This window comes from Protobothrops mucrosquamatus, unplaced genomic scaffold (genome assembly GCF_001527695.2).
Source record: "Protobothrops mucrosquamatus isolate PMUCROS unplaced genomic scaffold, P.Mucros_1.0 scaffold_13, whole genome shotgun sequence".
In the NCBI taxonomy this organism is placed as follows: domain Eukaryota; kingdom Metazoa; phylum Chordata; class Lepidosauria; order Squamata; family Viperidae; genus Protobothrops; species Protobothrops mucrosquamatus.
The window spans coordinates 675,330-695,911 of NW_015386089.1; the positions used below are offsets into that span (position 1 = coordinate 675,330).

General features: G+C 44.6%; 1 protein-coding gene across 1 annotated transcript in view; it reads left to right on the forward strand.

The window, feature by feature from the left end:
- The first annotated feature begins 9,691 nt into the window (after positions 1-9,691).
- CDK16 (cyclin dependent kinase 16) overlaps positions 9,692-20,582 on the forward strand; it is a 30,955-nt gene continuing 20,064 nt past the window's right edge. The window contains exons 1-5 of the mRNA XM_015825757.1: positions 9,692-9,828; positions 15,884-16,017; positions 17,220-17,345; positions 17,526-17,582; positions 19,242-19,356. Of these exons, the coding sequence (XP_015681243.1) occupies positions 9,711-9,828; positions 15,884-16,017; positions 17,220-17,345; positions 17,526-17,582; positions 19,242-19,356 (550 nt within the window). The 5' untranslated portion in view covers positions 9,692-9,710. The remainder of the gene's footprint in view (positions 9,829-15,883; positions 16,018-17,219; positions 17,346-17,525; positions 17,583-19,241; positions 19,357-20,582) is intronic.

Here is a 20,582-nt window from a genome sequence, read left to right on the forward strand (position 1 = left end):
AATGGTAATATTTTTGAAAAACAAGTTGACTACCGTATGTTGGAACAGCCTTTAGTTTTGGCTGAATTTTTAATCCCAAAGACAGTGACTGCGTAAGTACCACGTAAACTTGGGTGTGGGAGATGCCATATTGAATGCTCAGTTGTGTAAGGCATTGTTGGGGAAGCTAATTTGGGGAGTCACACTTTGATGAAGTAGAATGCATAGTGGTCCCCATACAGAATTATGACATCATTCTCACTAAAATATCAACCCCCGGAATTGTTTGGGGAGGACTCGAACAAGATACTTCAGCTGGAGACATCTAATGTTTGGCTGATTTCAGAATCTAAGCAGGGTTAGCTCTCATTAGTGCTCTGATGAAGAACCACCCAGAAATTTGAGGCCGAGAAGGTGAAAAAAACCCCCCCAAAAATGGAAATAAGAATATAATATCACTGTTGAGAGCCCAGAACACTGCGTAGATGTAATCTCCCAAGAGTCAAGTTTGACTTAAGGGCATATTTGCTTTTTTTTTTTTTTAAAGCGGAGATAAACCAATTGTGGGTTTGTAATATAGGCATACAAAATCTTTAAAATATATCTAGAAGTAAGCAACTGTGATATCACAGTAAGAGGTACAATACTACATCATATTCCACTGATCATTGTTACTGTAAACCTTCACAAGTCATACCATTCTACTGTCCTAGTTTTTTTTTTTTTAAACTGGCAAAAGATTTTTTTTCTGCATGGTGAGCATTAATAATACTGTGGTGGTACATTGGCAGAGTTACGTGACCACATTCTGCTGCATATGTAAATGCATCGATGTAGAGTTTTAAAAATAGACATATTTGTACCTTGTTGATAGAGAGGATGCTGCAGCACGAGTGAAATAGTGTCTGCATTGTACAGGGAGTCCTCAACTTACGACCAGAATTTCTGTCATAAATCAGTGTGATCGTAAAATGAGCCAGCATGAGACATACTGAATGTTACAACCATTTTTACCATGGTCACTGAGAAAAATCACTGAGGTTTGTTCGGTGAATTATGTGGCCATTAAGCGAACCCGACTTCCCTAAGTGACTTTGCGGATAGGAAGGTTGCAAATTGCAATCGTGGGACTGCAAGATGCTGCAATTGTTGTAAACATGAACTGGTTGCCAAGGGCTGGAATCGCGATCAGGTCACCGTGGGGATGATAACGATGATCATAACTTCGAGTACCGGTCAGAAAGACGCTTTTTCCAAGGCTGTTGTAATGTTGAACCATCCCTGAACAAACAGTTGTAAGTTGAGTACTTCCTTTAGAGAAAGTGTATTCCCTCTCTGCCGCTTGCATATGTCCTGTATGTAAGTATGTGTTTGTGGCCGAGGAACAGATTTGAGATACACAAGAAGAGGTGGTGAGTATCGCTGGGCCTTATCATTGTCAAGAGATAGTATGCTGAACTACTCAGACATGGATGGAGCCAGCAAGATAAATGCTGTATTGCTATGTTTTTAAAAGTGGTTTGAATTCTTCCCCACTTTTTGTTCTTCCATTATCTGGGCCCTGTGTTTGTGATATACCCATGAGAACTAGAGTTACACATTAGATTAGACTTCAGTGCCAAGGCTAAAAAACAAAGCCCAGGAATTGTGGAGGACAGATATCAAGGTACTTGCACATGTAATCCCCTGGTTATTGGGATAAATCGTGATTTGATCAGCCGTGGTCTCCTGAATCAGGCAAACAGTTTTAGGCAAAGAAAAATTACATGTGGTTTCAGCATAATGTGTAAATCCAGCCTCTTTCTACTTCTCACTCCCTATCCATTTAGCGCTTTGGAGATGTGTTCCTGTGCTCCCCTTGCAGCATATGTCAAAGATGGTTGTGTTGCCAGTTTTTTTTTCAAGTGGTGGACACCATGGCTTGACTTTATGAGATATTATAGATGGGTGCTAAATTAATAAAATTATATTTAATTGAAATGATTGAGGCTGATACCCGCTGTGGTCATTCCAGAAACAGGTGGTGTGAATGCCCTCTATGAAGATCACTGTTGGATATTAGTCCCTCTTGATCTTTTGCCCTGAGATGAGCTTGGCAAACATCAAAAGTAGCAATTCTTACATTTATTCTTCTTTCTTGATCCCTCTAAAACCAAGGGTCAAGGACTGGATCTGCTTATCAGAGCCCTAGGCTGACCAGATTACTTCTTCTGATAAAAGAGGGAAAGAATGCTGGTCTCACCAGAGACAGAGACCTCTGGAACGTCTAGTGGCTTCACTCTGCAATTTGTTTGGGGGAGGATTGCCTGTTTACTCTAGTTTCATAGGAATTCTTTGCTAAACATGACTAAACAAACCATGGATTATTAGTGTAATTGTGACCCAGACAAATATATCAGTTATAACATCTATGGGCCAGAAATGGTGAAGGGTAACACTATACCAGTGATGGCGAACCTTTTAGAGACCGAGTGCCCAAACTGCAATCCAAAACCCACTTATGCATCGTCGAGTGCCGGGTGGGTGTGGCCCATTGGGTGGGCGTGGCCCATTGGGTGGGTGTGGCCCATTGGGTGGGCATGGCTGCGGTGGTAACGGCAGACTGGGTGGGACTAAAAAGTTCAACCAATCAATTCCAACTTTGCAAGATCTTTTTTTTTTCCGCAAGAAGTTGAAATTGACTGATTGATTGAACCTTTTTTTTTTTGCACACAGCGGCGGAGGCCTAAAGCGAAAAGGTTTTATAAAACCCAGCTGAAGGCCTAGGACTGAGGCGACGGCGCGCGTGCCCACAGAGAGGGCTCTGAGTGCCGCCGCTGGCACCCGTGCCATAGGTTCGCCACCACTGAACTATACTATAGATAAGAATCCTTGTTGGTAAGTGATTGTTAGAACACAAAGGACTGCAGCTTAACATGACTTGTTGCTATGAGCTGGCTTCATCATTTTATAGGCAATGGATATAAAACAGTTATGAAGCCTTGCAAAAACCATATGGTGCTGGCAAAAAACCCTATCTGAAATTTCAGAAAGCCGCTTCTTTGTTCTGTAGGCCAGGGGTCCCCAATCCCTGGGCCATGGACTGGAACCATTGGGAACCAGGGCCACGCAAGCCACAGGTGAGCATGCGAAGCTTTATTTGTGCATGTGCAGGATTAGGTTGTGCATGCGCAACCATCCCCTCTCCCCCTGCTGCTGTTACCATCACTGCTGCTGCCGGCCCGCGGACTCAAAAAGATTGGGGACCGCTGCTTTAGGCTAATGGTGGACAACCCAAAGGCCACATGTGGTCTCTAGGCAAGCCCCCCCCATCAAACTATCAAAACTGGATGATGTATATTTTTCTCTTTTTTTCTGAAGAAGTAGGAAGTAAAATACACCTACTTTACATACTCCCTCAAACTCCAATGCTTCCAAAGGAGGACTGGAAATTTTGGACACACCTCATTGGATAACATCACTGCTGTATTTCCTGTATACATTTTCTGGTTGGTGTGCTGGTGGCAATAGCTCTACATCCTAAAATTATCCCAGGCTAACGAGGGCTTCTCCTGCTCTTCCTTAACATGAAGTGACAAACTGAGGTGAAGGATGTCATCTTCATTCATATAGCCTGTCTACTGCACACTGCCTGTCTCTTAAACCTGGGCTCCCAGATTGTCATTTTTTTTTTGACTCAAGGATGTTGGGCCTGGCAGGAGCATAGCTGAGGGTAGGTAATTGGAAAAACGTGGGTAAAAGTCCCCAAGTTTTCCCACCCGGAGCTGACTGGAGAAGATGCCTTGTGGAAATGGGAAGCACAAACTTATGAAATAGTCCTTTATAATCAGAAGTGATCATTATTTTCCCCATTCTAGCATCGTTAGTAGTCAGCAAAATCAAATTGTCTTCCTTTGATCCTGAGCACTATCCTTAAAGGTATGGATTTATCAGATTGATGCCCTGCCTTTCAGGAGCTCAAGGTTAGAAGGTACAAACCTATAATGTATCTAATGTTTAAGCCATTCAATATTGCAACTTGCATCCTTAATATTCAAGCTGTCTGTTCAAATTCTGCTCAAAATAGGACTGCTATTTATACACAGTTTTTTGGATTGTGCTGAGTATTGTTTATGCCAAACATGCATACTTAAAATTTAAAATATGCTTTATTTGCTTTATTGGTTTTCTAATGACCATGCAGGCCCAGAGTTGGAGTTGGAATATTACAAATATATAGGGGACCAGGTTGTGGAAGCCAAACTTTGTGTGTCGTGATCTTAGGCGTCCGCTGAACAGAGTGACTGGAGATTTGGGTTTCGATAGCTTCTTTTTATCATTCAGTGTATACAACTGAAAAGCTTGCTTTACTGAATGTTTACAAATGACAGTGTTCTATACCAACATACAAAGGGACTGTGCTGATAATCCCAGATAAAGAATTTTTTTTTTTTTAAAAGTAAAAATGTGCAAAATGTTTGAATTTCCTTTTTTCATACCTGCAGTGTGTGTTCTGAACTCGAATCAGAGGATTGTGAGCTTTGAGCCATTTTGAATTTGAAATATTTTGCATGCCCCTTGCAGCTACAGCTTTAACAACAGGCATAAATATGTGATCACGTTCATTTCCTTGCCGTGTGAGAAGTTTCCCCTGCTGATTGCTACTCAATCAAGGTACAAGTTTGGACCAGGCTAGTCTGATGCTTAACTAGGCTGCAACGGAGTATATAAATAAATCTGGTGGGAGGTGGTTTGGTGTTTTTTTTTTGCTGTTGTCTGCCTGCGGTAATGAAACACGGGGAGGCATTTGAATAAATCATTAGCCACTGTATGTGGCTGATGGGCTGTGCCTGTCTTGGTAGCTTGAAGCATTTTGCAAAGTCTGCATGTAGGAAAGACAGTATAAATGCAGAAGAGCATTAAATGGGGGGGGGGAGTCATTTGATCTGTTTACAAGCAGATGTAGCACTTGGAATATGCAATAAATGGCTAATACCCGGAATGTCACAGCCACCTTGCAGCAAAATATGGCAGTGGGAATTGAAGACTTTTTGACATTAGACTTGTCTAAGTTGCATGTAGGCCCCATTGCGAAGAGGGAAAGCTTATTCCATTTTTGATAAATTATGGCCTTCAGCAGATCCATTTCCTATGTTCCCTAGCTGAGTTTGGATCTCATCTGTGAAGTGTGTGGCTTGACCGGGCAGATTCCTTATTCACTACCATTATTTGTGCTTACATTTCATAAATGCTCGAGAAGTAGATGATGGCAAGAAAACCTCCAAAATTTGGTTTGTAAGCAAACATAGTTTGTTCAGGCCTCAGATGAAGTCATCCTTTTCCTCATGGATGCGCAAGATGGGGAAGGAGGGCGGCTTTCTGCAGGGACTTATACCCTTCAGATTATGTCTTTAGCACCAATTATGCTAATTGTATTGTCAGCCACAATGACCCAGGGCAGAACATTTTCCCAGATCCCAACGTGGTGATAAGTATGACATAAAAATCTATTCTTAAAAAAGAGAGAGAGACTTCCTCCCCCCCTTCTCCCTGACATGTGCAGAAAGTTCACCAAATGCGTTCCTCTTTGATGGCTCAGAATGGTGGAGTCTTAAACCTTCTGCTGTTGAAAAACCCTTCTCATCTGAGTTGTTACCTTAGTAGTCCTACCGTTTGCTACGTAAACTCTGTGCCTGAGTTTCTGGAAGCTGCAGATTTGCAGTACCTCTTGGGGGGGGTCTCATTTGTCTAGGCCAGGGGTAGGCAACCTTGGATCTTTTACGACTCGTGGACTTCAACTCCCAGAATTCCTGAGCCAGCCATACTGAGGGGAAAGGCAGAGGTTTCCAAGCTGAGCCATGCTGGCTCAGGAATTCTGGGAGTTGAAGTCCACGAGTCGTAAAAGAGCCAAGGTCGCCTACCCCTGGTCTAGGCCCAATTCCACATACAGAAGCTGGCTCTACAACATTCTTCTTTGTGCCTGAGGGCAACTGGCTAATTGGGTTACAGGGCAGGTGACAAAGGACATAAGGGCTCTTTTCTTCCATGCTTCACTACCATTCCAGGTCTCCACCTAGCTCTGCCTTCTGAGGAAGTGGACTTTCCCTTTTCTGTAGAGACAGCCCTGTGTGTCATTCCACGTGAACTGAGACTACGCCTTTGAGGCACACATTATTTTTTCCTTCATCACTAAATAATTAGCTCTGAAAACAGAAGCTTGGGGAAGGGTGGATGGCCAATCTATTGAAGTTTTCCAGTCTCTGGCAGGTATCCCAGGAACTAGTTCTATCCTCGGGCCATTGACTGTTTTATTGTTAGGTGGTTGAGTTTTCTATGGTGTCCAGATGATGGCTTATACAAGTTGCCTTTGACATTGTACTCTGATAGCCAACGGGTTTATCACATTTAAATTGAAAGATAAACAGTATTGCTTATAATTATTATTATTTTTTGAAGGAGAGTTGTGGTGAGATTTGCCTCCTGGCAAGCTTTCCTTAAATTTACCTTTTGGGAAGTATGTTTGTTCTTCAGTCCATTCTACCTTCTGCCATTTAATGATTTCATACTATTGTTGAAGGAAAAGTCTTCATCATGGTTCAGTCCAAGCTGGGAATAAACAACATGGTGACTGCTTTAGAAAGAAGGTTGCAGTTTATTGAAGAGGAGAGCCAGACAGAAAGATGGCTCTGGAGGAAAAAGAGAATGAGCACATGTAGGGAGTGGGTTTTTATACCTTCTTGAGCCTTTTGTTGGAGTTGTTTGTGTGGCATGAACTTTGACCTGAGTTTGAGTGTGCCTTTCTGGTATTCTGATGGTGGTGGGTTAATCCTATTATGTCCCAAAGGTCAATCCTGCTTCCCTGTGGCTGTGGCTGATGACTCTTCAATTTTTGGTGTGTTGATTCTAGGGATCTTTCTTCCTAATCCCAGTTTCCTGATTCCAGTCTTTCTGACAAGATTATCACATCTGCAATTCTGCAGACTTGGTTTCTGTTTGGGACAGAGAGACTTGGGGGGCGGGGTTGGTTTCTGCCTTTAAAATCTTTTAGGATAGTGATGGCGAACCTTTTAGAGACTGAGTGCCCAAACTGCAACCCCAAACCCACTTATGCATTGTCGAGTGCCGGGTGGGTGTGGCCCATTGTCTGGGTGTGGCCCACTGGTTGGGCGGGACTCATTGGGTAGGCGTGGGCCATTGGGTGGGCATGGCTGCGGTGTTAACGGCAGACTGGGTGGGATTAAAAAGTTCAATCAATCAATTCCAGCTTTGTAAGATCTTTTTTTCCCCCGCGAGAAGTTGAAATTGACTGATTGAACCTTTTTTTTTTTTTTTGCACATGGCAGCGGAGGCCTAAAGCGAAAAGGTTTTATAAATCCAGCTGAAGGCCTAGGACTGGGGCGACGGCGTGCGTGCCCACAGAGAGGGCTCTGAGTGCAGCCTCTGGCACCCGTGCCATAGGTTCGCCACCACTGCTTTAGGGAAATATATTCTGCCTTTTAAATATTTTCAAAAATATTTCTTTCTCTGGGGGGGGCTGACTTCCCACACTATAAAAAGAGATTACCTGTTTACAGCTGCTCCAGCTAGGCTCATTTTGGCTTCCTCTGTTGTTTCCTGTTGGAGGTCAGAGTGGCTCTTAAGAATACAAAAGTTGGTTGCCTCTGCCTTCTGCCTTCTGCTCTTTTCTAGGTCCTTCTTCACTGGATTCAGATGAAAAAGGTGGGGTGCTTAATGGGCAGCACAGTGGGGAATTTCTCAATTTCATTGGGTTTTGAGTGACTTTCTTGAGATAGTGAAAGAGAGAATGTTAGGTGTTAATCTCCAATATTAGGTTGTTTTTTTAAACCTGGCAGAGGAACATTGTCTCACTTTTGTGGAAGCCAGTATAAGTCCGAGGAACTTTGTCGACCAGAGAAAACACAGTACAGGTAGTCCTCAATTTACTAGAATTCATTTAGTGACCGTTCAAAGTTACAACAGCACAGGAAAAAGTGACTTAGGACCATTTTTCACACTTAACGACCGTTGCTGCATCCCCGAGGGTCATGTGATCAAAAATTGGATGCTTGGCGACTGGTTCGTATTTATGACGGGTTCAGCGTCCCGGGGTCCTGGGATCGCCTTTTGAGACTTTCTGACAAGCAAAGTCAATGGGGAAGCCAGATTCGCTTAACCGGGTTACTAACTTAGCTGCTGCAGTGATTGATTTAACAACTGTGGCAAGAAAGGCCGTAAAATGGGACAAAACTCACTTCAGATTTCTCACTTAGCCACATACATTTGGGGCTTAATGGTGATCGTAAACCGAGGACTACTTGTAGAAAAAAGTATGAACAGCTAAGTAGACCCTCTCTGACCATGAAGAGTATAAGCCAGGGGTCCCCAACCCCAGGTCTGTGGACTGGTACCAAGCCGCGGCATGCCAACAACTGGTCCGCACAAACAAGCAAAGCCCCATCCGTGGGATGCAGGCAGCACACAAAACCACGCACTCTCCCGTCCGTGGAAAAACCTTTCTCCATGGAACCGGTCCCTGGTGCCCCAAAGGTTGGGGACCTCTGGTATAAGCTCTGCTGCTTCTGCCATCCACCGGGTTTGTTCAAGCAAGAGGGTCACCATAATAAGATGGGGGAAAAAAAGGATGGTTGTGTTCCTGGATTTTCAGATGTTCTTTTTCTTTTGGAAGATGCTACAAAATATCTGTTAGCTCATACCAAAGGCCACTGTGCTCTATTCCCACAGATGGGAGGTAACCAGATGCTTTCAGAAACCCCTTAAGTATCATACAAGTTTAATAGGGTTCCCTGTCTTTCCCTCAAGCAACAGTTATTGAGATACAGGCTTCTGTACTGAGGTAATAGCTACCATCGGTCGTATTCTTTATGAAGCTATCTAATCCCCAGTGTAGATCGCTGTACAATGGTGAATTTCATAGTCTCATTGTGTAGGATGTTTGCTGTGCTCTGTCCCAGTTTAATTTGATAAACAGCATGCTCTTGGTTCTGTCAGCGATTTTCCCCTGCCATTCCTGTCTGCGCTGACCTTCAAAATACAGAAACAGAATTTATTTCATTTTTCCATCTCCTTAAAATTAAAGCCATATGTTTATTTGTATCACTACATGGTAATGGTGCTGGGAATTTGTGGCGGTTGTACTGTTGGTGCTTCGGTAGTTTCTGGCAGTGATTGGCTGGCATGCTTTATCTTCCAGAAGAATAAATGACCGGAAGAGCTGGTCAGAGCCTAGAAGGGAAATGAGCGGGTAGACCTAGGGATGGAACGATGGAAAAAGGAGGAACCCAACTGAGGTGAAACCAGGGAAGCCTAAGGAATACAGGTTGTGGACTAGGAAATGGTGCTTGAGCTATGAAAAGGGAAGTTCTCCAGAGGAGTGAATAGAAAGGACAAAAACATGGAAGATGACTCTGAAACATGAAAAGATACAGAGCAGTTTTGGCACCTTTGGTCAAGTTGGATGGAGCTGTTGGAACCCTATGTTGCTTTATCTTGAACTATTCAACCTGGGGATCAAGTAAAGCAAGGGATTTCACATTGGTTCGAAATCACGAGTCAAATCTTTGGCTGTAACCATCTGGATGTTAGACGATGTTAGAATCTGAGCTGTAGTCTAATGCTGCATTGGTTTTGCTACATCTGACATGTTGCCTACCAAATAAAGTTGCTTGTGTAACATACTGGATAATGTTCCTTCATCCTCGTCCTTCAGCAGTGACTCCAGCCCCTTCCCCATCATGGATCGGATGAAGAAGATCAAGAGGCAGCTGTCCATGACGCTGCGGGGGAGCCGAACTGTAGAGAAAAACCTCAACGAACCCATCAATATAGAGGAAAGCAACAGCAGCGATAATGGTGAGTTCCCTCATTGATCCTCAGCCTCCTTGGAGAGAGAATTGATAGCAGATTTTTTTTTCCTGATTTACTTACAATCGTTTTTCTTGGCTGGACCCTTACAGAACAATATGCTAAAAAGCCTACAAGGATAGTGGCTATAGCAGCAAGATCAGGGGGTGCTCGGTAAAGCTTCTTTAAGTGCAAGCACCTTTTATTAATGCAGTTGAAGGTACTAGACCAGTGATGGCGAACCTTTTAGAGACCGAGTGCCCAAAAACTGGCCCCACCCCCACTCTACCCCCTGCCCCGCCCCCGCTCCGCCCCCCCATCCCCTGCCCCGCCTGCCCGCAGGGCCACTCATCACCTCCACGGCCCGCCGCAGATCGCCCAGGCAGCCCAGCAGCGCTATGGTGGTCACGCCCTCTGCCCGCGCCCTGCAGCATCAACTGTGCACGATGGGGTGTGAGGGCAGAGTCTTGTCTATGCTACCTGGCTGCCATGTTCTTGGCTGCACTGCTCCACATGGGCCACGCTCAGAGGCAACTGTCCTTCAGGGGGGCTGCTGGAGAGGAGGGGGTCGCGGGGGGAGGCAAGGCTGGGGCAACGGCACGTGTGCCGACAGAGAGGGCTCTGAGTGCCGCCTCTGGCACCCGTGCCATAGGTTTGCCACCACTGTACTAGACTTTGCTGCCTGTCTAAACTTCTGCTGTGAAAGGGCTAATTTTTATGCACTGGCAAATGGACCAAGAGGATTCTCTAATGTAAATCCTACTAAGTGTTCAGATTTATAGATTTCTAAATAGCCAGATGGAGATGATTTATAGGGACGGGGCTAGTCTTTTAGATAATCAGGTCTCCAGGTATTCAGAAATTAAGATTGGCATTTGGGATTAGGAATGCAAGCTTCCGGGTAGCCAGAATATGGCACAAAATTGAAGGAATGTTTTCTGACCTCCTGGTTTTGTTCAAACTCTGGGCAAGGGGCTCCTTGTAGACACTGAAGCTTCTGGACTGTCTTTGGAGATAGGCCCCCACCACAGGTCCTGCAGCAGTCTGGGTAACGGTGTGCAAATAGCCAAGAATGCATTTTGGGATGGGGCATCCAGGACAGAATGTGATGGTTGCCCTTTGAAAAAGCCCATTTCTTGTGCTAAAGTTTATACAGCTTGCATGCACATTTCTCCCCCTCCTCTCTCACACACACTCATAACACTCATATGGGAGTGTGATGGCAGTTTATTAAGACAAACGAGTTGCAAGCCTGAGTAGCATCCTACAGGGTACAAATTGCTTTTTTTAAAAAGCCCAAAAAATATCCAGTACATTTGTCAGGCTGGGGGTGGTGGTGGTGGAGGACAGATTTTCAGTTTGAAGGATGGGAACTGAAACAGGAGACATCTGGATGCAAACTGTTCATGTTTAACTTCCTTACCTGAAAAACAAACTCAGTGGCAATTTGGGAGCTGCTTTCAAAACTAGCATTTGGAAATTTAAGGAGAGGCGATTGGTTTGCTTCTCAGAGGCTTTCCATTTCTACCACTGAACATTCCCCACCTCCCTCCCCCCAGTTCTAAAAAAAAAGGGACAATTTCCTGAAGCCCTCTGGAAGATAAGGAGGCAGAATTGTGGCTCCTGACTTCTTGAACGTTGCCAAACCTTGGCTTAAGTGGGGCTGTTTTTTGTTAAAAAGACATAAAATGTGCCCCCATTCTGTAGAACGCTTTTCAAAAGAGTTTTAGCAACTTCCTTTGCAAATGGTCAGATAATTCCCTGCAACCTGGAGGCTCTTTTAACCAGCTGTGAAACTAGTTTTATCTACAGAACTGAGCCACTTAGGCTACAGTAATGGACAGCTTTAGAGGTGAAAAAATGATGGTAATGAAGGTGAAGGGGAAAAGGGTGCTTCCTGTTTCTCTCTCTCTGTATGCCAGCCCGAATACCTATTTTCACCATCCTAACCTCATAAATAGCAGAAAATAAAGGACATGTTGGAATGGATACAGAATAGCACAGAAAGCAGTTCTGAGTCTGATCCTGAGCATTAGTGCAGGTGAAAGCAGTGAGTATGACTTAAGATGTTTCTCCAGCATGATGAGTATAGAATCCACCGGTGGGTAATCTCAGCCTTCCTACTCAGTTGAGACTAAGTCAGAAATCTGCCACGCCTCCTTCTGGGCTGTACCTTTCCCAGTTTTGACTTAGTCTCAGCTCAGTAGGACGCAATTAGTTTGGCTCTTCTGGTTAGATTAGGTCAAATTTGATTGGATTAGTTAGTTAATTAATTAATTAATTAGTTAATTAGGCATTTAATAATTGCAATTAATCTGGCATCTCCAAATTCCAAATTTTCAAATTTCATAGACAGATTACTACATTGCTAGAGCGATTGATTGCAGGCCTCAGCAGCTTCGGCTCTAGCGAGCCCCACAGGCTCCACCCGAGCCGGCTTTCTACTCCGTATTCTCGGAGCTACAGCAGCTCCGATCAGCCTGCTTTCTCCGTAACGAGGATTTCCCTTGCTTGGGGATTCCCCCTGGTGCCTGAAGCAACCCGGCTGCTTCGCTGAAGCCCGCCGTCACCGCGAGGCCCTAACGAGCCTCCGACGATCCGGATCGCAGCGGAGGCTGCGCGACGACTAATCGCAAGTTTTTTCCGGTTTTCGAAGCTCTTGGAGCGAAGGAAGGGCCTCTGCATAATTGACAGAGCTCCCTCAGGGCCAGCACGAGTACCTATTTTCACCATCCTAACCTCATAAATAGAAAATAAAGGACATGTTGGATGGATACAGAATAGCACAGAAAGCAGTTCTGAGTCTGATCCTGAGCATTAGTGCAGGTGAAAGCAGTGAGTATGACTTAAGATGTTTCTGTTGCACTAAAAAAAAAAAAAAAGCCATAGGCATAATCCAGGACAGTAGACATCTGGAAATTCATACAACCCATCTTGTCTTTGCCGGGTCAAGGCTGCCTGTGGAATAGTGAGGACTGGAATATTGACCCTTCACTTCTAAGAATGCAGCTGAGATTCTGAAGAAATTGCTAAAGTCCTGAAAAGCTACATCAGAAGATATATTTTGTGATTTGAAACAGTGCAGCAAACCAACATTACTCATTGTTATACTATAAATATTCCAATCTCAAATATATTTGAGGGGTGGGATGGGATGGGGTCTCCGGTTATTAAGATGGTAGGGGGAAGGCTGTCTCACTCAGGTAAGTCCTGTCCCTCCATTATATCCCCAGTCCTGCCCCTCAGCTGAGGGCTGTCTTTTGAGTTTGATTTCCATTCTACTTTGATTTGTGTTTTGTTTTTCCTTCCTTCATATTTCTCTTTTTTTCCCGTTTTTTTCATCTTTCTGTTTATATTGGCCTCCCTTCTTCTGTGGCGGCATCAATCCCTTTGTTTATGTGGTGGCCACTGTCTGTGTGTCGTCCCGCCCCCCTCTGTGCTTTGGTTCTTTACTGTGGGCTGTTTGCTCGACCTCTTCTTTTGCTTTCCTCTCTTTCATCCATCTGTCTTTTCCATATCCCTCCCTTTGGGATGTTGCTTGGGGTTTCCCCTTGTCTCCATTTTACCCTCCCTCCCTCTGTTTATACTTCCATTTTTTTTGTGGTGGGTGGAGATGGATATTCTTCCTCTACTGTTCCATTTTCTGGGATCCCACCTTCCTTCTCCCTCTGTTGCTGCTACTTCTGCTTCTCACTGGTGTTTCCCCTCCTACCACTCCCCTTCTCTCCTTTTGCTGATGTTTTGTTCTTCACTGTCCCGACACCACATTCCCCGGCCACCTGTGTCCCCCTCCACTTTTCCTGCATCTCCCATATCCCTCCCTCCCATGTGTCTGTCTGTGGGCTTTCTTCCTCCCCTCCCTCTCCTGCCCCCCAGGCCCCACAGTGAAGAGTGTGCGTCCCAGCACCTCCCGCAGCCTTCACGCCTTCCTGCACCACTACGCAGGCTCCTTCCACAGGCCCCGTCTGGCCGTCAGCCGCAGCCTGAGCTCTCACCTCGGCCGATTAGGTGACTATCGCACCTCCCACTGTGCTGCCAGTAAGGGCTCCCCATTGTGGGTTGAGGCCTCATGTCAAGCCAGTCTGGCTTCAAATGAGGCTTTTCGGAGTCCCAGTTAACTTATTTATGCACCTGAGCCTCTTGTGTCGAGGTGGGGTATATCAGTTCCTTGAGTCTGGAGTCTGGGGAACCCATAATCTGGCATTTCTGCTCCAGGATGAGGTTGGTAAGGAAGCTGGAGTCTCCGATTGCTGGGTCTCACTTGAAGAGAAATGAGCCTTGGTCTTATCCAGTGCATCATTCTGAATCTGTACACTTTATTCTGGCTGGTCTCACTCACTATGCTAATGCATAGTATGCTCTGTTAGCCCAATGCATGACACTTGCATTACAGCAGGTGTTGTCTGTAAAGCTAAATGTGGCTTTTTTCAATAATTATAGTTCAAAATCCTGGCTTAGCATAATGTGTGAACCCGGCCATGATGTCACATTTACTTTTTATTAATTATTTTTTCCTGGGCTATTCTAAGTGCCATATGCCAGGCACATGCTCTATATAAAATGGTTCTGAGCAGAAATTGATTAGCACAATCTTCTGTGAAAGATGAAAGATTGAGGTGCTTTAGCAATAAAGTGGAGATCATACCCCTATGGTGCTCTCTAGAGAATGTGGACCAGTGGCCTTACTCAATATACAGTAATTTTAAATCAGACTTTCCCAACCAGGTAGCTTTCAGAAGTATTTGAGCTGTAATTTAATTCAGTTTAATTTATTGGGATTTGAAACTGCCTGATTCAAAAAAAAAGAAAGACTCTTTTGGCTTATAACATGTAACAATGGCTATGGAAGCTAGGAATTTGGGGAGTTAAAAGCATTAGGTCGGAAAATATTGTTTTGGGTTCTTGAGATTATTACTGACATGAATTCAACAAACGCTATTTTTAAAAAATACTGAAGCAGATCTCAAGGTTCAGGTTGTCTTTAAAAAAAATGCACAGAATCAGAGCCAGTGTAATCCTGTCCCCAGAGCAACTTTCCTAAATCTGGTGCTCTTTAGATGTGCTGGACTACACTTTCCAATGCCTAATGCTGTCTGGGGAAGATGGGTGATGCTATAATTTCTTGAGGGCATCATGTTGAGGAAGGTGGGCCCAAAGTGGTACATACTTTGATTGTCACGTACTTAAACATTCTACTGAACATTTAGAGGACTTTTGACATGCGATTGTGGAACCAACATAATTATAAGTAATGCAACTAGTCAAAATACGTTGGTAGAAGTGGTTAATAAATTAGGGGATAATTGGGTGTATATTTATATTTGATGATTTAAATGTGATTTTTATGCTGAAAGCCACCCAGAGATGGGTGGCAAATAAATTAAACAAACAAACAAACAAAGTGGACCGAGGGAGATCAGTATATGTTATCCCATTTTCTGATCTTACCTATACCCCTGTAGCTGAGTAAGACAACTGAGTAGGTTGTAGAACTTAAGATCCTGCTAATAAAGGACAATTACATGGAACAGGGAAAGTCTAACGAAGGCTCTTACATGTTGCAGTAGCTTTTTATATGCAGGGAACCTCTTAAAATTGTGATCAGTCTGAAGTAATGAATACCATCTATAGCCAGGTAGTCTTCGTTTTCTTTGAGGAGGTACTCCTGGTGGCAGCATGTCTAAACCTTCTGGAGAGGTGGAATTGAGATTGCCAAAAAGGAAATTCATTGTTGGGTTGCTGTATGTGGAACACTCAACAACTGGTTTCAAATTGAAAGAAGGGTATTTATTTATCTAAAACGTTTATGACTTTACATAAAACATTATGCTTAGGGGTTGACAGCAGCCAATTCCCAACTAATGCCCACCAATTGTAATGGGATTGCAGTTCTCAGACGTTTTCAGTAAGCATAGTCTGTGGCCTGGGAATGATGGGACTTCTAGTTCCAACACATTGGGCTGACCCGTTCTTCCTTCTGCAGCCCAGCTTTACAAACATTAGAGGGATTGGGTTGAGCCCTCTCTGCCCACATTGTCTTCATCTACATTTCTCCTTGGTGCAGAGATTGTTCATGAGGACCTCAAAATGGGTTCGGATGGTGAGAGTGATCAGGCATCAGGAACATCATCAGATGAGGTGCAGTCTCCAGTCCGAGTGCGCATGCGGAACAACCCAGCGCGCAAGATTTCCACTGAGGTATGTGGGTGCTGGCTGGTGAGGATGGAGGGACAGCTTAAGGTGGGAACAAAGAGTTCTCTGTCTCCCATTATAATGGGCTGTTTTTGTATGGAGAAATGTGAAAGAAATAAAGATGTCTTGCTTCTCAAGTTACATTTTCTGCTTTTACTCCCCAAAGTTAACTTCAGTGGTTAGGGAATGCAAAGTCTACCCCAAGTAACCTCAAATAAAGTAAGACAAACATTTGATAAATGGGTGGATTTTGTACAGAATTTCTCGCCGGGTTTGCGTTGCATGCTAGGCTAAATTAAACGGGGGTCGATTTGTTAGTGGTTTATTTGTGTCTGCTATTTGTTAACCCAGATAACCGAGTTTTAACATATTGTGAGTCTAACCACTCAGTAAAACTTGATCGTTCCTTGTGACTTCTTTGTATATGGGTTTGTGAGATAGCATAGAAAACTCCTACCAAGATCTCTCAGTCGCCCCCAAATGTCCTGAAGAATCCAAAGATTATTGATGCGCTTCTCAGGACTTACCTAGACCAGTGATGGAGAACCTTTTAGAGACCGAGTGCCCAAAACCCGCCCCCACCCGCCCGCAGGGCCACCCACTGCCTCCACAGCCCACCGCAGATTGCCCAGGCGGCCCAGCAGCGCCATGGTGGCCACGCCCTCCACCCATGCCCTGCAGCAGCATCTGCACGCGACGGGGTGCAAGGGTGGAGTTGTCCTCGCTGCCCGGCTGCCATGTCCTTGACTGTGCTGCTCTGTGTGGGCCGCGCCCGGGGGCGACTCACCTCCGGGGAGGGCTGCTGGTGAGGAGGGGACCATGAGGGGAGGGGGGGGCTGGGGCAACAGCACATGTGCCCGCAGAGAGGGCTCTGAGTGTCCCCTCTGGCACGCGTGCCATAGGTTCGCCACCACTGACCTAGGCTTTTCTTTGCTTAGATTCCATACTGGTTAAAGGAGAGGTTGTGATTTTTTTCGTATCAGACTAGTGCAGGAGAAACTGGAGACTGTCTTCTGTACTTATATCCTGTGCATTTTACTATTTGTCAGTCCGTCAGTCCATCCATCCATCCATCCATCCATCCATCCATCCATCCATCCATCCATCCATCCATCCATCCATCCATCCATCCATCCATCCATCCATCCAGGCTTCTAATTTTGGGAGGATTTAATAAAAAAGCTGACTAATTTTTCCTTGCTTCTCAGGATATTAACAAGCGCCTGTCACTCCCAGCTGACATCCGTCTGCCCGAAGGCTACCTGGAGAAACTGACCCTCAACAGTCCTCTCTTTGACAAGCCCTTGAGCAGGCGGTTACGCAGAGTCTCTTTGGTAAATAGGAATTGTCTGTCTCTCCTTTCCACTTCTCAGTGTTTCCCCCATTCACTGGTGCGGGACCCAGTACTAAGTACTACAGGCCAGCAACTGCTGCTGTTGCTGAACTCCCCTAAGGACCCTGGGCCGAAAAGGGCAGATCCATTACACTTTGTTCCTTGGTCTTTTTTCATTTAGTCAGAGATTGGCTTTGGGAAGCTGGAGACATACGTGAAGTTGGACAAATTGGGAGAGGTGAGTGTTGCGAATTGGCCTTTTTTCAGACCGGTCAGAGGTAAGAACTCAGGGCTGGATTTTAGTTTGCTTGACAAAAAATGGTTGTTTTTTGTTTTAACATGCATTGGGTTTTGCTATATAGGGGCTCAGGATGAGTTCAGCTCCCATCTTTTTATCCTCACGTTTGGTCTTGGATCTTGCCCGCCTTTTAATGGTGGAGAACAGAATCCTACAGTGGGTTGTTTTCTTAACATCTCTAGTAGCCATGACCAAACGTTCATTGTGGGGAGAAAGCCCACCTCCCAGGCTTCAATCTTCTTCCGTGTTCTGATTTTGCACACAGCTTCCAACTGCACTATACTTTCACCAGGCTTGTATAGTACATGAGCAAATTGTTTGGCCTATATATTCTATTGGATCTTTTATTCTAATATTTTTTTCTAATTCCTACCATCTTGGTAACTACCTTTAGGACTTGATTTGCCCGGGAGAGTCGATGGAGTCAGAGCCCTGTATTTGGAAGTCCTTGAACAGAGAGCCAGTTTCTCTTCCTTTCCCTTCCCCCAAGCACATGCACTTGGAATTATATTTTTCAGTTACTATCCAGAGCTCTAATTTTACCCCATTTCGTCTTTGAGGGTTTGTCGAGTGGCTTATTAATGACCTACTTCAGGGTTTTGAAGGATAAATAAGAAAAGCATTAACTGTTTTGAAGTTATAAAGTCAGGAACAGAATATTTCCCATGTATTCCTGGTCAGGGACTCTCCTGCCCTGATAAAACTGGACTGGTTACAGGTATCTTTCTACCAGTATGTGCACTTAGTGCTATGTCTAGTTTATTGTTTTCCAAACAAGCCTGGGAGGGGCTTGCAAATCGAAGTACTGGATTCACGTATTTGGTGCAAATTGGACTTAGTTATCACTGTGGCTTTCGAGAGTATGAATGTGAAGTCCTTGGTACTCTCTGAGCTTGGCTGTTTGCTTGCAGAAATTTTATTACCTGACTAGGTAACATCATCAGTGTTAGTGAGTGTGGGGTTTGCCCTCTGTTTATATGTAGCTTATATTTGCCAGTGTCAACGGGCATGCGGTTTTCTCACCCAGGAAAGAGGAAACCCCACACTCTCACTGATGATGTTACTTAGTCGGGTAATGAAACAACTAAGCTCACAGACATGGACTCCACAGTTCAACCCTGAGTCATGTATATTTTCTTCTGAGTATAAATGTCACGGCCGCTAATGAAATGGTAGCAAAGAAATTGGGTGAACAGTAGATAAAAGAGGGATTGTTCTCATTGAAATGATAAGTTTGTCTGATCGGTACAACTTCAGACATAGGGAAGTTTAGGGAAGTTTAGGCCTGGGAAGATAGGAATTATTAGGAGAAGGAGCACCAGGGTGGGATGAGGATGAGAAAAGGGAATGAGAGACAATGAAAGAAGACACACATTGAAATAATTCTCACTTTGAAGCTGTAGTTTTGTATGTTAAGCTTGGGGTGAAATGCAAGAACTGAGGGATGGGCTGATGCTTACAGAAGATGAAAGAATATTTATTTATCAAAAAGTATTTAATCAAATTTGTATACCACCCATCTCACTGTCTAAGAGACTCTAGCTGGTTTACAAGTACCATGTTGGGCTGTTAGCTTAAATTCTGCCTCTTCTACATCAGGGAACCTATGCCACTGTCTACAAGGGAAAGAGTAAACTCACCGACAACTTGGTGGCCTTGAAGGAGATCCGTCTTGAGCATGAAGAGGGCGCCCCTTGCACAGCCATTCGGGAAGGTATAAACCTGTAGCCACTTCTTCCAGGGCTTTGAAAGAATTCTCGTATTATCTTGTCTTTTAACAGAAACTGTGGGAAGGTATCATTTGAAAGAAAAGAATCCTGAAAATTGGTTGGCTTGATGATAGAATTGCACCACTTGTAAGCTGCCTTGAGAACTCGATGTAGCTATAAAGTAATGGCAGGTTACAAGAATCTGTAGACCTCAAAAGCGAAGAAAAGTGTAGCATTTATACGAGCCAAACAGCCATAACTGTACATAGAGGAGTCATTTACCAGACATTTAGTTCAGTCATTTCTAATCCCATATTCTTCAGATACGGTCCTGCTGGCATGGAATCCCGAGCATTAGAGCGTGTCAAAGCAGGGAAGGCTGCTGTAGATGGGCATTGAGCTTGCAATAGAAAATTCATAGTAAGAATGTCTGGATGAGTTAGATGTGTAGAGAGACAGATCTACAAGTGACCTTTTCATCTTTCCATCTCCTTCAACCACAAGGGTTGAATGAAAAATAATTAGTATTGTCACTTGCCAGCAGATGGCAATACGGATGTGTTAGAAACTACGATGTGTCTGTTCTTTCCATTCATTGGCGGGAAGTTGCTGTGAAGACAAACAGCTGGGTTGCTGTTTGTGAAATAGAAGCCTACGGTCAGTATTGGCTTTAAACAACCTGCTGAACTGTACTTTTGACTGCCATTGCTGAGTGTAGGTCAGTGGTTCTCAACCTTTTTAATGCCGCGACCCCAACCGGTCGTAAGTCGAGGACTAAACCGGTCGTAAGTCGAGGACTAAACCGGTCATAAGTCGAGGACTACCCAACCGGTCGTAAGTCGAGGACTTTCCCTGCCCGGGAGCGCCGCGCATGCGTGGTTCTGCCCCCTGCGCCGGCCGAGGCGTAGCTGGCAACCGGCAGAGACAGAGCAGGCTGATCACCAGCTGGCCCAGCCCAAGGGAGGTAAGGCACCCGCCGGAAAAGGGGGAAAAAATGGCGGACAAAAAAAATGGCGGACAGCCTTGCTTGGCGACCCCCATGAAATGGTCGATCGACCCCAAATGGGGTCCCGACCCACAGGTTGAGAACCACTGGTGTAGGTGATGAATGCGTTGACATGAATATTGTGTGCTGCTGGGCCAAAAAATGTAAAGATAGTGAATTGAGAAATGCTGATTTGTACGATCAAGAACAAAGCAGACCTATGACAACAACCAGGTTTCACATCAA